Genomic DNA, 19,207 nt, shown 5'->3' on the forward strand with positions numbered 1-19,207 from the left:
AGCTCAGCATGCAAAGAGCAAGTCAGAAAAAAATCCAAACAACTTGGCACTTTAACTGTAACCAGACAAAAATATCTCACCTTCTGCCTTCAGAACCGCGTAGTTAGATTAGAGACTATGAAATTGCATAGCTTTTCTGATGGGATGCTGTTCTGCCATATATATCATTTAGCTTTCAATTTCTTTCCAAGAGTTATGGGTCAACGGCTAGAGTCAAGTATAACCACTTCCTTGTGCTTATGGTAATTACTAACTCCCACTTTATCACAGTGCCTTTTATCTGAAGTATCACAAAGCATTTTACAAATTCAGCAACACGTCTATGTTGGACCTCATCCAAAGCGCATTAGGGTCAATGAAGTTAATATACAATGTATTATATGCATGTAAACATTGGATAAATCGCTTGCAATTGCATAATTACAGTTGAGGGCATCCAAACAGCCTTAACTCTGCCCTATAGTGATGGAAACAATAAAAAAAAGAACAATTGGATGAGTCTTCCAAAAACAAGCTGTATTTTTTGCAGCTAATCCAAACAAAGACCATATTAAAATACTTAAATCATAATCATAATTAATGCATACTGTTGGCAAAGGACTGAGTTTAGGGTATGTGCGTGCCTTAGCTGAACATTCCCATTCTTGAGATTTTTACAGTTTAACTATGAGTCTGAATTTCCCAGATTGAATGCAGTTTATCTGATAAATTTTGAGAGAAATTATTAGGGTAGAAGAGATGACAAACACTAGTTCTATTTTAACACTGTATTTATCTAACTAGTGATCAGAATGAGCCTATACACATCAGTATGCCATCTTGACATTTTACAGAGCACTGAAAAATGCATACTGCCCTAGGAAGTCCTTAAATTGGAGATGTACCAGGGAAAGGATCATCCTCTGCTCCACACCTTTTTTAATGTTCTTTCCTTAAGTATCCTCAAGTGGCTACTGTTAGAAATAAGAAACAAGTTGGCTGGACATTTCACCTGACCTAGTGCAACAACAGTGCTTTTAATCACCCTTTTCCGAACATAGGCTTTGGGCTTTATACAAGACTTTTAAAGTGTTCAAGCTAGCAAATCTATAGGCCCATTTCAGCCATCATCTATGACTTCATATATCTTAACAAAGGCCTACAATGAAGAACTAACATTAAAATATCTCATTTCTGCTCTAGAGTGGGGCTGGTATTTTAAATATGGACACCAGTATTTTAAAGTTGCAGTAAAAAGCAACTGTAATTTTGTCATCAAGACAGCTTGAAGTCCATCATTACGAATATTTATAAGTTGTTAGGAATTTGGGTCCCCTTCTCTTAGTGACATTGTTGGACTTTCATTGAGTAAATAGCCTACCAAGTATTTTCCTGTGTGGGCTTCTGTTTTCCTCAGCACTAGAAGTAAGAGAAGATTAAGAACAACTAAAGAAAGAGGTGGGGGATAAATGAAGTTTAATAAACCAAACAAAGCACTCCCTTAAGTCTGCTATGGGAGACAAAGGGACAGCACTTCAGAACAGAGTGGGTGTTATGACCAGTGCAGGTGTCATCCTCCACACTCAGTATCTGCTCCTAAAGTGCTTCTGCTAGAACAAGGCGATTCCCATCTTTCTTCCTAGTAATTCACACAGAGAGTGTGCCTCAATTCACATGGGAGGGATTGCAGCAAAATTGCAGTGCTTGTGAGGTACGCTGGGTTGGCAGCCTTGGATACCAACGCAGTAGACTGTTCAGCAGAGACTCTCAGAACAGGTATAAAACAATACATGCAGATGTCATTTCCTCTACTGGAAAGAGCTCAGCTCTGGAAAGGCTTTCCTTCTGCCTCGGATCAGGCTCCCCAGGGACAGCACAGCTTTTCTGCCAACTGAAGCACAAACCAATGCTGTCTAGCCCAGTGCGCTTTTTGTGATAACTAGCCTTGGAGCATCTAGTCATTGCACAGTGACAACTAGGTTCAGCAGTAGCGACCTTCAGCCATTCAGATGTCTGTTCTGAAGATGTAGAACATTATATTGTTACAGAACAATATATTATAACATTTCATTTGTCTGAAAAATGCCACAGTTCTTCAGTTTTGAATGGAAACTATTTTCACAACAAAACGCCTTTCTGTGTCAAAGCGGAAAGCTTAGATGAAACCCTTCCACTTCAGGTTTGCAATAGTATTCTTCATTGCTTTAATAACTATATGTTGTCCCATCACTTCCTAACATTTATAAACTAATAAGCTAGGCCAGCTTAATAAAGAGTATGAAAAAACTCCCTTAACTTCAAACACTACAGATATTCATAAAAACTGTGTGAAGGTCAAAGGGAGAGGAGAAATCTTTTCACCATGAAGACAGTTAAGCAAAGGAATGGGGACCGAGACAGGCTGTGCAGTCTCCACACTTGAAAGTTTTCAAGGTCTGACTGGTTAAAGCCCTGAGCAGCCTTGCCTCACAACTAACACTGCTTGGAGGAGGTTAGAGTAAAGGTCCCTTTGAACCTGAATTATCCCATGATCCTGTGAAAGTAATAGTCTGACATAAACACAATACAAAATAACTTCAAAGTTAGTACCGGATTATCAAAGTATTTGATAACAATTTGAGTTGGAAGAATTCCCCCTCTGCTTTTCAAGCACAGAAGGCCAAAGACCTGACTGATAAGGGCAACAATGATGATACAAGCTAGTATTTTACCACGGTATTACTGTGACTTAGATGTTCACAACATAATTAAAAATCTTTACGGTGCACATATTAATGAACTCCCTAATAGCCTAAATAGTTCCTTTCTAAATTTCAAGACTTACAGTTTTACAGCTACCGCCAGACATAGTTGACATCAGCAAACCAGACGTTACTTGAGTCCTGAAGGGATCAGGTTTGATGTAATTCAATAACAAAGCACGTATAGCGAGAAAAACTTATGAAAGTGCAGAGGGCACAAAGATTACTTTGGCAGTAAGATGAAAAAGTGTGTAGGTAAACTGGTGGCAGTTCAGTGACCTGGTAAACTGGCAACAATCCAAGACTACGTGTTTAATACAGTTGTATGGAAAAAAAACCCACTGGCTGTAACTATGAAATGAGAAAATCTTGGAAAGTCAGAGAGTATTTAAGGATCAGAGTTAAGTTGTTCAAGAGGAGCTCTTAGCTAACATTAAGTTAGCAGAGCTAATGTCATCCTGAGTTGCATACCAAGGGAAATACATTTCTAAATATTACATCCCAGTTCAGGAACCCATATTTTTAGGAATATGAAAATAACAGCAAGTCATAAAAGTCAGTGGCAAAAAAAAGATACGACTATGATTTTTTAACTACATTGCCCAGTCTATTTAATTAACCCAATGTAAATTTTAGAGGTAAAATTATAGTGGGTTTATGTTTCCTGTTCCTAAAAGCCACAAATAAAGAGCTCTTAAAGCACATCACAGAGTATGGGCCTTCCAGTCACATAGACAAAGAAATAACAGGAGCCAGTAATTGGCTAAACTGCAGCTTCAATTCCTGGGAACCACATAATGACACAAACCTCCAAGTCCCTAGAACACTCCAAAACCGAACAAACCACCCCCCCCCAGCAGCCAGCTGACTGTCATTTTACATTGATGCTCATTCAAAAATAATTTTCTAAGAAACAACTGGTGCAATTCTGAATGCAGATACCAAAGGTGTGTATGTTTAAGACTCACTACAGTGGTACACCTGCTACTGCATGAACCAGCAACTCTTATATTCAAAATGATACATATATTACCAGTCTTCAATAGGCTGTCAAGTTCTTCTCTATCTTCCTCCCACCAGTCTCTATTGTAATCTATTTGTGATCCTAAATATCTAAAAACCTCAGAAGCTATAACCTCAGTTTAACATTGTCACCCTTACTTAAATGGGGCTGTGGACATACAGCAGCACATAGGCTGTGTGTTAGGGGCAAGCATCTAATTCCCTTTGCCAACGGCAGGGAAATTTGGATTGCCTTGAATACTTGGCATTGTGAGTGCCCACAAACCTGAAAGAGAATAATTGACATGAACGTTGGCCTGTTCAGTCTTTTTTAAATGGTGCTAGTCATGAAGGGAAAAAAAGAACCTTAGAAGAAAAAAAGTGATTAGAAGCATTAAATCTGGTCGTTTGGCTCAAATCCCATCCTGAGTCACAGTCTAGTAGGAAATACAGACACTTGATCTCTTTTCCCTCCTCTGTCCTTTCCTTTCCCAGTGAACTAAGTGTTATGATACCCTATGTCACCCTTCCTGTTGTGCCACTTTTATGCAGACCTGCTTCTTCTACTCTGGTTATGTTGTTATCCTCATTTTAGATCATACTATCATACCTACCAAAAAAAATTCTATTTACCAAGGGACTTGTCCTTTGTGTAAGCATTTTTAGTAGATGACTTCACATCTACCTTCTTTGCTCCATTATAGCTTAACACAGCTAAGGAGCGTGCTTCCTATTTTCAATTAATGAGTGCAACCAGGTGTAAAACAGTTTTAGAAAGTGACTGATCTGCAGACTATTTCCTCCATAACAGAAGCGACTTGGTGTTTTTTTTGTTTGATTGGGGCTTTTTTGTTTTGGGGTTTTTGTTGTTATTATTTTAAGATGGAGCTGTTCTTTGTCAGTATTCTCATTACAAGCTTTTCTAAACAAACCCTTTCTTTTCTGTTTAAAGTAACAAAAATTATAGTAACATATACAGTATAAGTTATATCAGGGAGAGCACTTACTACAACATAATTTCTCTTCCAGTTTAGCCAAGATTACAGTTGAAAAGATCTATTTGTCCAATAAATTCACCTTATTTAAAATTTTCCAAAAAAAGAACTTTCAGGGCGTTGCTAACAATCAAAACTCTACGGTGCATCTTTCCCTTTTCAGTGGCACTATAGACAATAAAACTAAACATCAACCTAACTGCTTTGCTAAATGGCTACCAGAAATCTCCACAGAGTGAGGTGGGGGACACAACACACAGACAGGACACACAACAGCATGATATTTTAGTATTGCGGGAGAGGAGAGCACCTCCTTGCTAACAGCTGGGTTGAAACAATCCATCCACAAGGACACTGTTTGATTGGAAGAGGCTGAACAGGTTGTCCTATACTGTATACTTCTCTCATACAGTAACTGAAAGCTCAATACTGACATCATGACCCAAATAAGAAAACATTGCATGAAAAAACCCATCCTAGCCACCATTTGACAGCTACTTATAAGGAGTAAAATTTTACTGGTATTGGAGACAGGTGCATCTTTGTGGGCAGTGGTGTGACCTGGCCTTGCTTGCCCTGGCATGCCAGGGGAGGAAGATTCATCTTGCCATCTCCCAGGTATAACGCAGGCTGAGCAGTTCAGCAGGTGTTTTTGTTAACATTAAAGGCTTGCAAATGGTGCTGCTAATTGAATTACAAATTAACTCATTATCAGATACAGTACGTAATTTCTTTAAATTAAGTGGAGATTAATTAGAATAGCTGGGCAGAATAACTGAAGCAAAATGGTCCCACCCCCCCCATCAACATCTAAACCTGTCAAATTATTCTAATCTGACAGAAATTGATTTGGGATTATCAGGTGCATCTGTCAGACTAGCACCAAAGTCTTCAAAACCTCAGTGATTCTCTTTAATATTAAAACTTAGACATCTGCTATCTACAACACTTGAGAATATCCTTAAAAATAGGGATTTATTTAGCTATTTTTCTTGAAAAAATGGATTCAATCATGCATTTAAGTGCTTGTGAAGGGCACACTTGTTTGTTGTTTTAGAAGATTAAAAATCCCAATAGAAAATAGCCCCTATTATCCTTTGAAACTTTATTATTTATGAAATTGTTATGAGTATCAGAGTAATATTCCCTGATAGCTAGTAATTACACTGAGGTTTCCTCAGGTTATACAAATATATTCACGGTCACCAGTGACACTGGAGCAATCAAGGTTATCCCTCATATCATGACACTGTCTATCTGTAGAACAGAACAAGACAATAAAAATGCTAAAAACCTAAGAAACAACAGGTTTTGGGAAAGAAGATCCAAATACAGCAATTTTAAAAATCTGTTCCTAAAGGACAAGAAAATGGTCAAGCATTATAAATTATTATTAGCAACTGTAACATTAAGGACAAAGACAATTTAGAAATAATCCATCAACTGATCAAGAATTTGCTTTCTCCTCCCATATGTATAAGCAGTGCCACATTAAATCACCCAGAGCCTTACAAATAGCATTTTCACTGCTGAAAAATAATGCATTAAAGTCTTTTCATGTAAGTCACAATAAAGTATATCATGATAAACTGTATTTTAATTGGAGACTATGAGAAGGAAATTAATTTCACTAACAACCTTCTGTGATAAGGAGAGATGCAGGTATCTGATGCCAGCATGGTCTTAGAAACAGCTCTGTAACATTCCCAAAGGAAAATGGGATTCAGAACACCATCTTTTTAATCCCAGAAAGGGGCTAGGTAGGGTGGTCCTGAGAAACAATACAAGTTGTAAAATACCAATTAACACCTCAAAATACCACCTTTCTAGCACTGATCAATAGCCCAAAGGACTGGGAGGGACAAGAGGGTTGTATAACAGGCTGTCATGGTTTAACCCCAGCCAGCAACTAAGCACCAGGCAGCCGCTCGCTCACTTCCCACCCACCCAGTGGGATGGGGGAGATAATCAGAAGGAAAAAGGTAAAATTTGTGGGTTCTGATAAGAATGGTTTAATAGAATAGAAAGGAAGAAAATAATAATGATAATAATAACATGACAATACTAATAAAAGAATTGGAATATACAAAACAAGTGATGCACAATGCAATTGCTCACCACTCGCCCACTGATGCCCAGTTAGTTCCTGAGCAGTGATTTCCCCCCCTCCCAGGCCAACTCCCCCCAGTTTATATACTGGGCATGATGTCACATGGTATGGAATATCCCTTTGGCCAGTTTGGGCCAGGTGCCCTGGCTGCGTCCCCTCCCAACTTCTGGTGCCCCTCCAGCCTTCTCGCTGGCTGGGCATGAGAAGCTGAAAAATCCTTGACTTAGTCTAAACACTACTTAGCAACAACTGAAAACATCAGTGTGTTATCAACATTCTTCTCATACTGAATCCAAAACATAACACTATATCAGCTACTAGAAAGATAATTATCCCAGCCAAAACCAGGGCACAGGCAACAACCCTTCCCAGCAGGAAGGGCTCCATTTTCTGTTCAGTGACTGATACGCAGCTGACAACAAAATTTATGATGGACACCATCAAATAGTTATTGGAAAAATTCCATTCAGAGACATCATGGATAGATACATTTGTATACGGATGCTTCAGATGGAAAGGTGACAGTTCCAGATTTTATCTACCAAAGTAGATCACGACAGAAGAAAGAGTAGTGAAAAAATTTTCTATTTTAAACTGATTACTTGAAAAAAAAATCAGTTCATTTTCCAAAGTTTTTTCTTTTCTTTCAGTGATCGTATGTAGATGTAACGTTCATGTCTTAGTTGTGTTTAAAAAAACCTAGAAAGCACACCTATGCCAAGAGCTGAATGAAAGCCAGTGAAAGGCTAAATACATCACTTGCTCTTTAAAAGTTGAAACAGAAAACAGCTGAAACAAACCAATGCTGGAAGACTGTCATTTTACACTAAGAAACAGAAGGAACACAGGTCAAATTCTTTAGGGGGACACCCCCCCCAACCTCCAAACCCACAAAAAAACAACCAGGCCACCTTAACTAGCTTTGAAGAAATACTGAGAGGACTTACCCAGAAGTGAGATAATGAGGTCAGATACACTCTGTCAGAAGTACCAAACAAAGTAGTAAAAAAACACCACCAAAAAAACCCTGAACCACAGAAGCCATAGTTCTAGAAGCAGGCAGTTTGGGTCATTTTCTGCAAGCTACACCAACCTGGTCTAATGCTGCTGAGCAAAGAAAGAAGGCTTTAGAGATTGGTGTTGGTTTGTTTTAGTAGTGACCAACTTCATAGTCCTGTTGAACTACAAGGTTCGGTCTCCTAACCTTAGGTTCTTAGACATGAAGTTCTAGACATTGTACCCCCAGAGAGGACTTTTGCACACACACCCCCATTTACAAAACCAGAAGTTCTCATGGGAAGAGCTGAGCACCCAAGAAGGCTATTTTGAGAAACTACAGGGGAAGGAAAATGGTTCAGGATTTTTATATCCTCCAGTGTCTCGTGCCAGGTTATGCAACCGTCATGGAATAACTTTAATTTAAGACACACCCAGAAGCTCAAAACCATTTAAACCACATGTTAGATTAAACAATCATCACAGAAGAGTAAATTTGACTGAAGAACTGTTGTAATAAATGAAGAAAAGCTTGTTTCTTTCATTTTTCTCTTAGTGCAAATTAAAATGGTATGAAAACCTGACAACTGCCATGTCTGTGTGGACAAGGCTGCATCTTGGTAAGTCCTCTGTGGTCTCCTTATTATTGTACTGGAGACATTTGAGGAAGGAAGACATCTACCATTACTCTGACAAACCAGCTTGCTCCCATCCGTGTCTAAAATGTATGTCTGTTACAATTAAGAACACAAGTAAGGAGAAAGAAGATATATCAGAGTTGAACAGCTGGAGCCCTCACTTCTGGAAAGGAAAGAACAAAGAAGGGGGTTAGAAGAGAGTTAAAAATGCTAACTGTAAAGCAATTAAAATTCCCTATAAAACTATCAGTGGTACCATATTAGAAAGCAGACCATTTCCACAGCCACTAAAAGAAGTACCATAAATTAACCAAACGACACACTAAAAAGCTTAAACTTAAAATCTGCTAATCCCTTTAGACTCAGCCTCTACCAATTTTGCAAGAGGAACTGCAGCTCCTTTTGACAGAAACAGTAAATCATCCCCTCAAGCAGCATATCTTACTGCAAATAGGTATGTAAGAAACTAAATCTGTCCCAGTCGGTTCAGAACAGTGTTTTAGAGCAGCTTATCATTATATTTTAGAAGAACTCTTTCCTCATTTAAAAATTCCATCAGTTTTAAAGTTAAATCCAGAGATAAATTGGGCACTTAGAGATATTAGAGGTTTTTTCAATAGATGTTCTGGACATTGTACTACCTTTCATGTTATTCTAGAGGCTAGTTAAGCTCATTGTTTGAAGTCCAAAAGCTTTTGGAAATTGATGTCTAGGGCTAAGCTTAAAATCTTTAAACACTTTTCAAAAGGAAGATTCATTCTGGGAGCCAAACAGTCTTAGCAGTCAGCCTTTTCAACAGGACCTATTTGCACAGATGGATCTAAAATAAATTACTTTATCTGGCTGTACCAATAAAAGCCATTTTCAGAAAAAAAATCTTAATACATCAGTCTGTTGTATTCACAGAAAGTAGCAGTTTCTAATTTGTCCTTCGTACAGCTGCAAGTGAAGTGAAGATCTTAAATTCTTTATCCTGTGTGTGTGTGAGAGAGAGGTAAAGAAGGGAAAAGCAGATGTAAAATACTGAAGTCATTTATTTGGACAGTAGATGAGGCAACTGTGATACGTTTATTGATTTGCTGCTCTACTAATTAACATACTACTTTCAGCCTTAGAGTTCTCATCAAAAGATTGAACTGTTTAAAACAGTATTTGAAAAGTCATTTCTCAGAGATGCCACCTTAAAACAGAGCAAAAGCACTATCATTTCTTGTTTTAATTGGTAATGAACAAGCCAATTCTAAGACGACTCTGATCCACGTCCTCTGACACACAGAGTTTTGCGCAACGATGTAAAAAGCAAACCAAAACAAGGTGTTGTGTACTTGCTTCTAAGTAGCAAATATGTTGGAATAGGATACTAGCATGGAAAACAATTCCCATTATAAACATAGAGATGTCAGAACTGTGTCCTTCATCAGACATCTCACTCCCCCTTCTATGATGCACCCCTGCATGACTAGCAAGTTAACAAACAATTCCTTAGCAAGTATAGGAGAGGAAATAAAAAATGGGGTCCCAGAAATTAAGAACACATTTCCATTAAATTCTACCATGCTTAACAAGACAGTAGCTCGTTCATTTTCTGAGAGATCTGCTCACTCATAGCCACAACAAATGACTGCAGCTCAAACAGTAGGAAGGAAAAGATGATGTTCTTTATGTCCTATGGTCCTTCCATGTCTCTTGACATCAAGGAGGGTCTGCTTATTAGTACTAGCTTATATTTTTTTTTTAATAAAGTGGCATCTCAGAAGGCAGGAAAGGAGCGATTATGGTCTGCATGCACCCAAAGTCCAGTTTGTTTTCTTAACTCCTGACTTTTCTCAGCAATTACTTAGAAAATTCACTTTTGTTCAGACTATCAGCACAGATCCCTGACCTGCGTTCCTTGCTACATGCAGATAATTAACCCATGAAAACAGTACTTTCACACCATGAAAGGAAGAAAACAAGACCACTATCTGGGAATTAATCTACTTCCTGGATGGCAGAACACACAGTCTCAGTTAATAGTCACAAAAAAGGCTTCTGATAATATTGTCTCATTGTCAGCATTAAGTCATAATAGAGGTTTTGCCCTTAAAAATGCATCTACAGAGGCAGAGCTCAAGGCCCATGCAAAACTTGGAGGATGAGGACAAAGGCAAAGAGTTCTTCTTCCCCTTCCCTCAAGTTTCAAAAGAATAGAGGCAACAAGGATAATAAACCCAATGGGCCCTGAGGAACCTGCTGCCCATAAAGTGGCATGAAACCCAAATACATACAGGGATTTTCACATTAGACACCTTCTTAAAACAAATATATCACAGCTCTTAAACATACAGCCCTGGGACCAGAACCTTAGCTCACAGACTGCTGGATGCAGGTGAGGCCCCCACAGGGAGAACTGCTCCTCTGTTTTGTGTGTGCATTCTCCCCCCCCCCCCAGCATTTCTGGCAACTGAGAGCACTAGAGTACTAGCACACACACAGATACTTTTATACCTCAATGGGCAACCACTTATTTCTGCTGTTTGGATACAAAACTGAGTAGCAAAACCATTCACCCCAGGCTACATGACAGTTTACTTCAGAAGACACTACAGAAAATACTTCAGAGCTATGTGTTAAGGTGCACATGTTTTAAATTCCAGGTAAGCGTCTTCCACAGGAGAAGTGTGAAACTGCTATTCATACCCAATACAGTTTAAATGAACTGTATAAGCTTTTTTCCCCGATGCATTTTAATCATATCCTCAGTATATTAACATCAAAATGAAAACCTTTCCTTATGTGCCGAGAAGCCCATTTGTAATTAATTACTTCTCAGTGTTTTTATGCTGGTCTTTCTACTTACGATTTTACAGTTCCAAAGAATAAAATACATCCTCTTTAATTAAAAAAATACACAAAGCCTTTTCACTGAAAGTAGCAATACATTGATATTGTGACAAGATGGACTATAATGGTGTTTAATAAAGTTGCAAGCTCAGGTAGAACAAATATGCTACAATGTTATGAGAAGGAAATGAAGCAAAAAGCATGTGGCAGGAAAAAAGCACAGGGATGAAACAAAATAGTTGTTGCCGCATGTTGGGATTCTACAGTAACCTCAAATACAGCAGCCACATGGGAACTCATCAACAAAACGATCAGTACTTTTGTCTTCCATTTAAGTGTAGCTATACTGTAATTAGAAAAAATTCTTGCAAGCTTTATCTAGAAAGAATTCAAGTAATCCCCCTGTCCCTCCTCCTGCTGTATTCAGTAGTATTTTCAAGGGAACAAGGGGAGGAGGGAGATGCAACTATTTTTATAACAATCAAGATTTCTTAAAGGATGAACAGTGAAACTGGTGGAATTTTTTCTGTCCATTGTCCACAAGATTTTACTTTGCAAATAGCAGATGTCAAAGCAGCACCAAAAATCTCCAGGCACTTGAGCATTACAGAGGCTGGTCCAGCCTCTGCATACACTGGTTTAGGAAGAGATGTTTGCTGGTGCAAGCAGCAGCTCTGGAGAGACGTGCCTGAAGATCTCAGTGGCTGCAGAGGAGTGGTGTACTGGTGCTAGCTCAGGAAGAGAAGCTCTGCTCAGTCTACCAAAACTTTAGTAAACATGGGTTCAAGCTTGTACCCTGGGATAGACTTACTTTGACCCATCTCCACTTTGGATCAACTTTAATCCACAAAGTAGGGAACTGTGTCCAAAAGGCCACTCACCAAAACCATTGCAGATGCTTAGATGACCAATTGTCCTCCAGGGAGCAAATTTTGTGCCCCAGGTGCCTCACACTTCTTTGCCTCAGTGACATGCATCTCACACTGGAACCCACCAGAATTTTTAGGTAAGGGATTTCTTTCCCCTGCGCCACTGCAGGAACTTGGGTGTTCACTATGCCTATCTACACAATACACACCAAACAGAAGCCACATACAAAACAGCCCTGGTTTGCGAAGCAGCTCTACATTCTGCAATGCAGAGAACTTCCTTTGGTTTGGGAATTAGGGAATGTCTCCGTGCTACAGCCTCCCAGAAGCAGGGAAAGATTTTGTCCTAAACTTTACCTGTAGAAGCTGCTAAGAACACAAACAGCTGCCTCATTCAAAAGGATTTATTTTCCTGACTAGAAGTACAGTTGCTTTTCAGGATATGACTATATGAAGATATCAACTACTCGTTTGTCTGTCTAGCAGACCTGTTCCTCAAGTGTAAACATACCGGTGACCATGACGAAAAGAAAAGTGATTTTCCTCCTTCGTAAGTCCTGTTAGTTTTATAAAGCCAACATGATAGTAGGCAAGCCAGATTTGAGTTTCCTCTTATAATAAGGGGAACTGGTTGCTAAGCTCTATTTTGTCACACCTGCACAACCCCACTGAAGAGGCAGGTGTAAACAGAAGCTGTAATTTGCCCTGCTGTTGCTGATGCATGGGAAGGCGAAAAACCCAGCTTGAGCCAGAGCCCCAGTTGAATGCACAAGGCTGCCAAGGCAGAAAAACAATAACATCTTTTTACTACCAAACTGAGTGTATTTGATCTGAAAATCACTAAGGCACAATAAATATGTAACCCCACAAAGAATTTTTTTTACAGTCAGTTTTCAGAGGAGAGCTACAATTTCTTTAATGAACATACATTAAACCCTCAATAAAAAAGTTAATTAAGAAAATGAGATTTTTTTTTGTTTGTTTTTACTCAAAGTAAGTATTCTGCTGCTGAAAAATACAGTATGTACAGTAAATATGGTTTGGCAGGAAAGATTTGTTGCAGGACTCTATTGGTACAGCTAACAGAGTTCCGTTCCAGTACAACTTAAAACAAATTCAGACACCCTATGCAGGGAAATAAAATATGAAAAAAAAAAAAGCAGCACATGAAACACCACAAGATCATTAAAAAAGCAGAACACAGATGTGCAGAAATGGCACAAAACCCACAGGAAAAAGAAAGGTCAGATATTTGCTATTAAAATGGATAACTAAAATGTATTCTTTCCCCCATAGCACATCACAACAAATTTCAGTAGAAGCAGAGTACCACACAGTTTCTTCCATCAGTAATTTGAGGGGGGGGGGGGGAAATAAATCTGTAAAGAACAGAAGGTTTCCTTTTTTGGTCACACAGATTAAGAGTGAGATTTTGAAACCACACTCAAACATTCCTGTATCGATACTTTCCAAATTTTCTCTTTAATTCAACCAAGAAAGAAATAACAACCGTGCCCTGAAACAGGAGGCAGTAAATACGGATATTAGAAAGATGACAAAGAAAAATACTGAGGAAGGTTCAGAGAAAAGCATACGTGTATGGTGTGACATAGTCGCAACCTATATGGAAGGGAAGCTCCAGATTAAAAGAGTCTGTTAGTCACAAGCAGAGAAACATAAAAGGAGGAAGAAATCAAAGAAAAAGGTCTACTTGTATCATTAAGTGATGAGAAATACAGAGTAAACCTCTAAAAATGAAAAAAAAAATAAAAATCCTAACCTTTGCAGTGGATCACAGTTTTAAAGAAGAAAGCATAAGTTTTGCCAAAGCGAACAGAAAAAAAGCTAGTGGGGTGCTGCAGACTTGATGCCTAAAGAAATGTTAGGTTCATATTCTAAGGAGGAGACCTCAATACTTTCACTGCGAGCAGCCTACGCTTCCTCACTAACCACAGTGGAGCATGAAAAAGAATTGTTTTGGGGGCATTCAGCTTTGGTTTTCCCATGCCAAGCCAAGAAGAAAGCAGGCCATGGCCCATCAGTGAGGTTCCTGGTCACCAGCAGGAACAGATAACTTCCTGGGGGCTGACTGAGAAACACCTCACCCCTGGGCAAGCAGTGGTTGTGCTCTGCAGCACAAGTAACAGGATCCTTGAAAATATGGTAGCTTCAATGTTTATGACAGCCTCTTTATCAATACCTCATTCCCAAGCTGTAAATTAAACTGACCAAGATCTGTAGCCTACTCAACAGCTTAAGATCAAGCTTCCCTTGGGTACGATAAAGTTGGTGTGGATTCACCAGGGTGGAGTGTAGGGCATGAGTCTGTTGGGAACAAAATTCTGTTTCCAAAACTAAATTTCATTTTTTTATGATCACAGACCACCAGGGTAAACAAGATGAGCTAAGAGCTTGCAAACATCATAAACTAAGAGTATGGAAATACATTTATTTTTATAGCACGCAGAAAATGTGACATCCTTACCTGTAGCCCACGAGCTCCATTGACTAACATACCCAAGACAGACACCATACAAATGACTAAACATGAACCTGCTACCTTAGACCACATGCTGTGCTCAGAAGCTAACATCACAGAGGACCTTCAAGAGGAGATCCAAGCACATCACTCTGACAGGGCTCACGGTAATCCCCTTTACTTCAGAGATCATTCTTTACACCAGAAGCACCATCTTCACCAAAAACCTATTGTACAGGCAGCACACAGATACTCACTTGCTCCTCTTCCCTTCGTCCAAATGTGTAATACTGCAAACAAGCAAGGGTAAGCAAGAGAAGCAGGACCTCAGCTAAATCCAGGAGTGGAGACACACACTCCCCACTAAACTGGAAATATTAATGTGACTTGTTCATTTCATGAAGCACAAAGATCCTTACTTGTTTGCAGGTGGAGAAGGAGTTCATTTGCTCTTGTTCAATGTCTTTTTCTTGCACAGAGGAGAAACCAAGCCTACCAGGTACTCCCTGAGAGCTGCCTGCTATTAAGGCCCAGCCAGCCCACCTATGTCTAATTTATAGCCTCGATCATGGCACAAAGCTAATGGGGAGGATGGAGGCAGCATGGATAACTCAGGTCTGAAAGGAAACTTTGCAGGCAAAAACTTCACTGCTCATTTCAGGGTAGAAGGGGAAAATAATTCTTGCTTCATTTAGCTGTTCTCTTTTCCTCCCCCTCACTCTTGTTCCTTTCTTTATGGTTCTGCCTTTCCAACTTTCTTCATCTCTTAGCCTGCCTTTCTTTTTACATCAAGCATTTATACAGCTTCAGTTTCCTGAAAAGGAATAAGCTTAAATGAAAACCTAAAGGCATATTTTAGACCTAAGTGAAAAATGCACAGTTTATTCTGATAAATTAAAACCCGTATCCAAGAGCTGTTGGTGTTTTACCAGAGAGCATTTTTGCAACTGCCTTTGACAAAACATTCACTGAAATAAGTATTTGCTTATGAGCTGATGGGAAAATCTCATCAGTGTGCTCCTGTGTCACAAATCACAGCAGCTCCTGCTGCACCAGAGCAGTATGCCGACTTGGCCCACATGGCTAGCCTTGCTCAGCAACAGGCATTATTAGGTGCTTTGGGGAACAAGCCTGGGAATAAGCACCTTATGAAATTGCCTTTCCCTCTTTAGAGGCTGCAGTCCTTACCTGTTAGAAGAGCATGTTCCATGATGTTGGTTTCTCACAGAGGTATTTTAGGATGTTTGTGGGAGCCTTTGAAGGCCAGGGCTTCTTGACATATGTGTTTATTTGAGTTTTTACATATGTTTAGGTCCTAAAAGAAATGTCTCTTCAAACAATGTACTTCTTATGCAAATGTTCACAGAAAGTCATAAGTAATGTAAATTCAAATTTAAAAAATTCTTGTGTTTAGGTATTTCTGCATGCTGTTGCTTTGTAAATGCAGGCTGACTCCTCCGCAGAGAGGCAGCCCGCAGCTGATGCATCACTGAATTCTTCTTTTGAATACTGAGGTAACAGAAAAATCTTAGGCTGATTTTCAAACAGGCGAGCTCAGTCCACAGACTGGGCACACATGAAGCCTTCCCGCTAGAATCCATCCCTCTCACACATGCCTAATCTCAACATTGGGTGTAATTAATTCTCATGTCCTCTCACACATCTTCCCTCTCATTACCAAGACTGTGATTATAATGGACAGTATCTTGTCTACTCTACTAAAATACATATTACATGATAAAAAGACCTTCAACATCCAGAACTGTCAGTCCAGCACATTTCTGCTCCCGCTGACACTAGTGGGAGTCTCCCACACATAGGAAGCTGAATATCTGAGGAGGGATCTGTGGTGTGGATATAAGGACAATATTGCCTTTAGTCACTGGTAGCACACATGCAAGTAGAGAAACATTTTTCTTCAGTCTGTTCTTTGGTATCTTGAAGACGAAGCATCTTTACTCTCTCTTCAAGAAACTCACCATGTGCTGCACTGGAGAAAAAAAGTCAGGAATAATTAAAGAAGACATCTGCTGTTCAAACTTCTGACAGAAGCATCTTTGATAAATAATTCATCTTAAAAATCTTGAGAGGTATGAATGAGACGGCAAACGAGATGCTCCTCTTCAGCACACAGGCCTTCCTGGGTGACCTCCTATGGCACAAGCAGCTTATAATATCCTGGAGGGGGCACAAAGAGAAAATAGTTTTACCAAATTTGTCAATGAAGCTGTCAAGTACAGGTGTATGCTATAATCGGGTACTTGCACACTTCACAGCAGACACTATTATGCAATTCATGAAGTATCAGATAGCTTCCCACAATTAATTCAGGCAAGAAAAGGGAAAATATCAGACTCAACTCACCAACCACAACTGAAAAACAATGTAACACATTAATAAGAGTTTGCACAGTGTGTGTCCTTCATGCAGGATTGCAGTGACAAACAGTCATGCAGTTACAAACTACATGACATTACACTGTTTAGACCTCAGGGAGCATCCTGCCAATTTTCTGTCCATCATTTATTTTTAGATCTAGTGGTGTACACACTTTGAGTTCTCTTAGCAGAAGGTCACATCCAGTGAAGTTTCAGCACCAAACCATTCTCCATTTTTGGTTTTGAACAGTTTGATTTTAAATATTTTGTTACACTTCTTTTCAGGGGATGTGTCCATGAGTCAGAAGGAGGTTGGGAAGCTGAGTCTTCCAGCAATGCAATTCTTTTGCTTTCTCCTGCATTTACTCTTATACACACCAACTGAAATATTTGCGGTAAAAATTTTACTCTTTTTAGCCTTACATCATTCTTTCTAGAGCTGTCCTGATCCCTATGCTAGTGATGTCTATGACAAACGAATGTATAAAGATATATTTTATTCCTTCTCACAGTTAACAAGTAACAATGAACCTTCATGATGGAAAATCATACAACTAAAATTTTAACAGAAACTAACTTTGTAAATCAGGGCTTTTAACTGAAGGGCAGTACTGGATAAGAAGATACAGATTAAATATGTGCATATAAAATACATATACATTATATATACATATTTACTGCTTTGGACTAGATTAGCCTATATGAAAATTCTTTGTAAGGAAGGACTGGAAAGGTACATTTCCTTGCTGAGGGTACTTCAGCTGATCTCAAGTAAAAAAAGTATTTCAAAGAGGTATTGTTATGTGATAGGCAATGCATTAATGTGGAAGTGAAATGTGCTGAGGAGGGGCTCCCACATGGTTCGAATTTGACAAATTCAAAACAGTAGTAGGATGGTTCATCAGGAAAGGTGAGACAGGTACACAGAAAGACATTTGAGTATGACCTGAAGCAAGCTACTCCTTGCTTATACTTTGAGACCCTGAAAAATAGTTTTCACCGTTTTGTTTTTTCCATTTGTGTGTTATATGGTCAATTATATTAAACTTTGGATACTTTCCCATCTACTTGCCAACCACCATTTACTTAACATAAACATTGATTTTTTTGCTGGTTAATCAGAGATCATCTGACAGACCCTTACAATGTCTAGCTGAGTCTGCCAAAGGAAAGCTCCACACAGATGCTGTTAGATTGTCATTACTTTACTGAGAGGGAAATATTTTTATACCCGATTTTACTTTCCTTCCACTTCTGACAGGACAAAAGTCATGAGTTGAATCATGCTTACCTGAATCCATCCTACAGAAGCAGGAGCAAGGGTGCCTAAGATTACTCACAACCAGATTTAATTAGGACCCATTTTGGATGACCAAACTGACTTAAAAGAAAGGAGAAAGGAAAAAAAAAAAATCCTACTCGGTTCTACACAGAAGATGTTATATACATGCATATGTGTCAAAGTAAAATCTTTAAGGACTTTTTTTGACTTGGAAGTAGGTGGTGCTTAATAGAGACTTTACAGTTTATTAAAAAAAACTATGTAGAGACATTCAAAGACATTTTCTTGTCTCATGTTTGTACTCTTTTGGTATTTAGGCTGAGAAAACAAGCACAACATTTGTGCTGTGAAAGTATTTAATCCTTTACACATTGCTAAGGGGGCACAAAGTTTTGTAAGTTGTTTTGTAAGAGCCTCCAGCACAGCTGCTCTTGTCTCCCTTCAGTAATGTCCCATGAATCCTGTTTAAATGAGTGTTAAGCCTGGAAACTCCTGAGGTGCACCTAGACAGTAACCACTCTTTTGCTGTTTCGGTCTTCTTTTGATTGCATGTGGTGCACCTTATCCCTAAAAGTCTAAACACAATTGTGCATTTTGATAGAAGACCACAATCCAGTTTCAATTTGCTTTTATTTATTGGCTGACCTGGCCCCTCACTAAGGCTGCATTACACAAAGATGAGAGCCTACTGTGCCCCCTGCTAAATAGCTGGGTGATTACACACAGTCAATGATCAAAATCAATGTTAAGGACAAGTTCAAGGCTATTAGCAAAGACACTAGAAGTAAGAAGCCTTTTATTAAACATCTTCTAATATTCTGAAGTTTTTTTTGAATGAGATCAGCTAACCAAACTTATCAGGGCAACACAAAACTCTTACCATTTAAATCTTGTCATTTTGCTGACATTTGTCCT

The 19,207-nt window shown here is 39.0% G+C and overlaps 1 protein-coding gene across 1 annotated transcript in view; it reads right to left on the reverse strand.

Annotated features, from left to right (window-relative positions):
* TMEFF2 (transmembrane protein with EGF like and two follistatin like domains 2) overlaps positions 1 to 16,015 on the reverse strand; it is a 206,508-nt gene extending 190,493 nt beyond the window's left edge. The window contains exon 1 of the mRNA XM_075028023.1: positions 15,821 to 16,015. Within this exon, the coding sequence (XP_074884124.1) occupies positions 15,821 to 15,842 (22 nt within the window). The 5' untranslated portion in view covers positions 15,843 to 16,015. The remainder of the gene's footprint in view (positions 1 to 15,820) is intronic.
* Between the last annotated feature and the right edge of the window lie 3,192 nt (positions 16,016 to 19,207).

This window comes from Buteo buteo, chromosome 5 (genome assembly GCF_964188355.1).
Source record: "Buteo buteo chromosome 5, bButBut1.hap1.1, whole genome shotgun sequence".
In the NCBI taxonomy this organism is placed as follows: domain Eukaryota; kingdom Metazoa; phylum Chordata; class Aves; order Accipitriformes; family Accipitridae; genus Buteo; species Buteo buteo.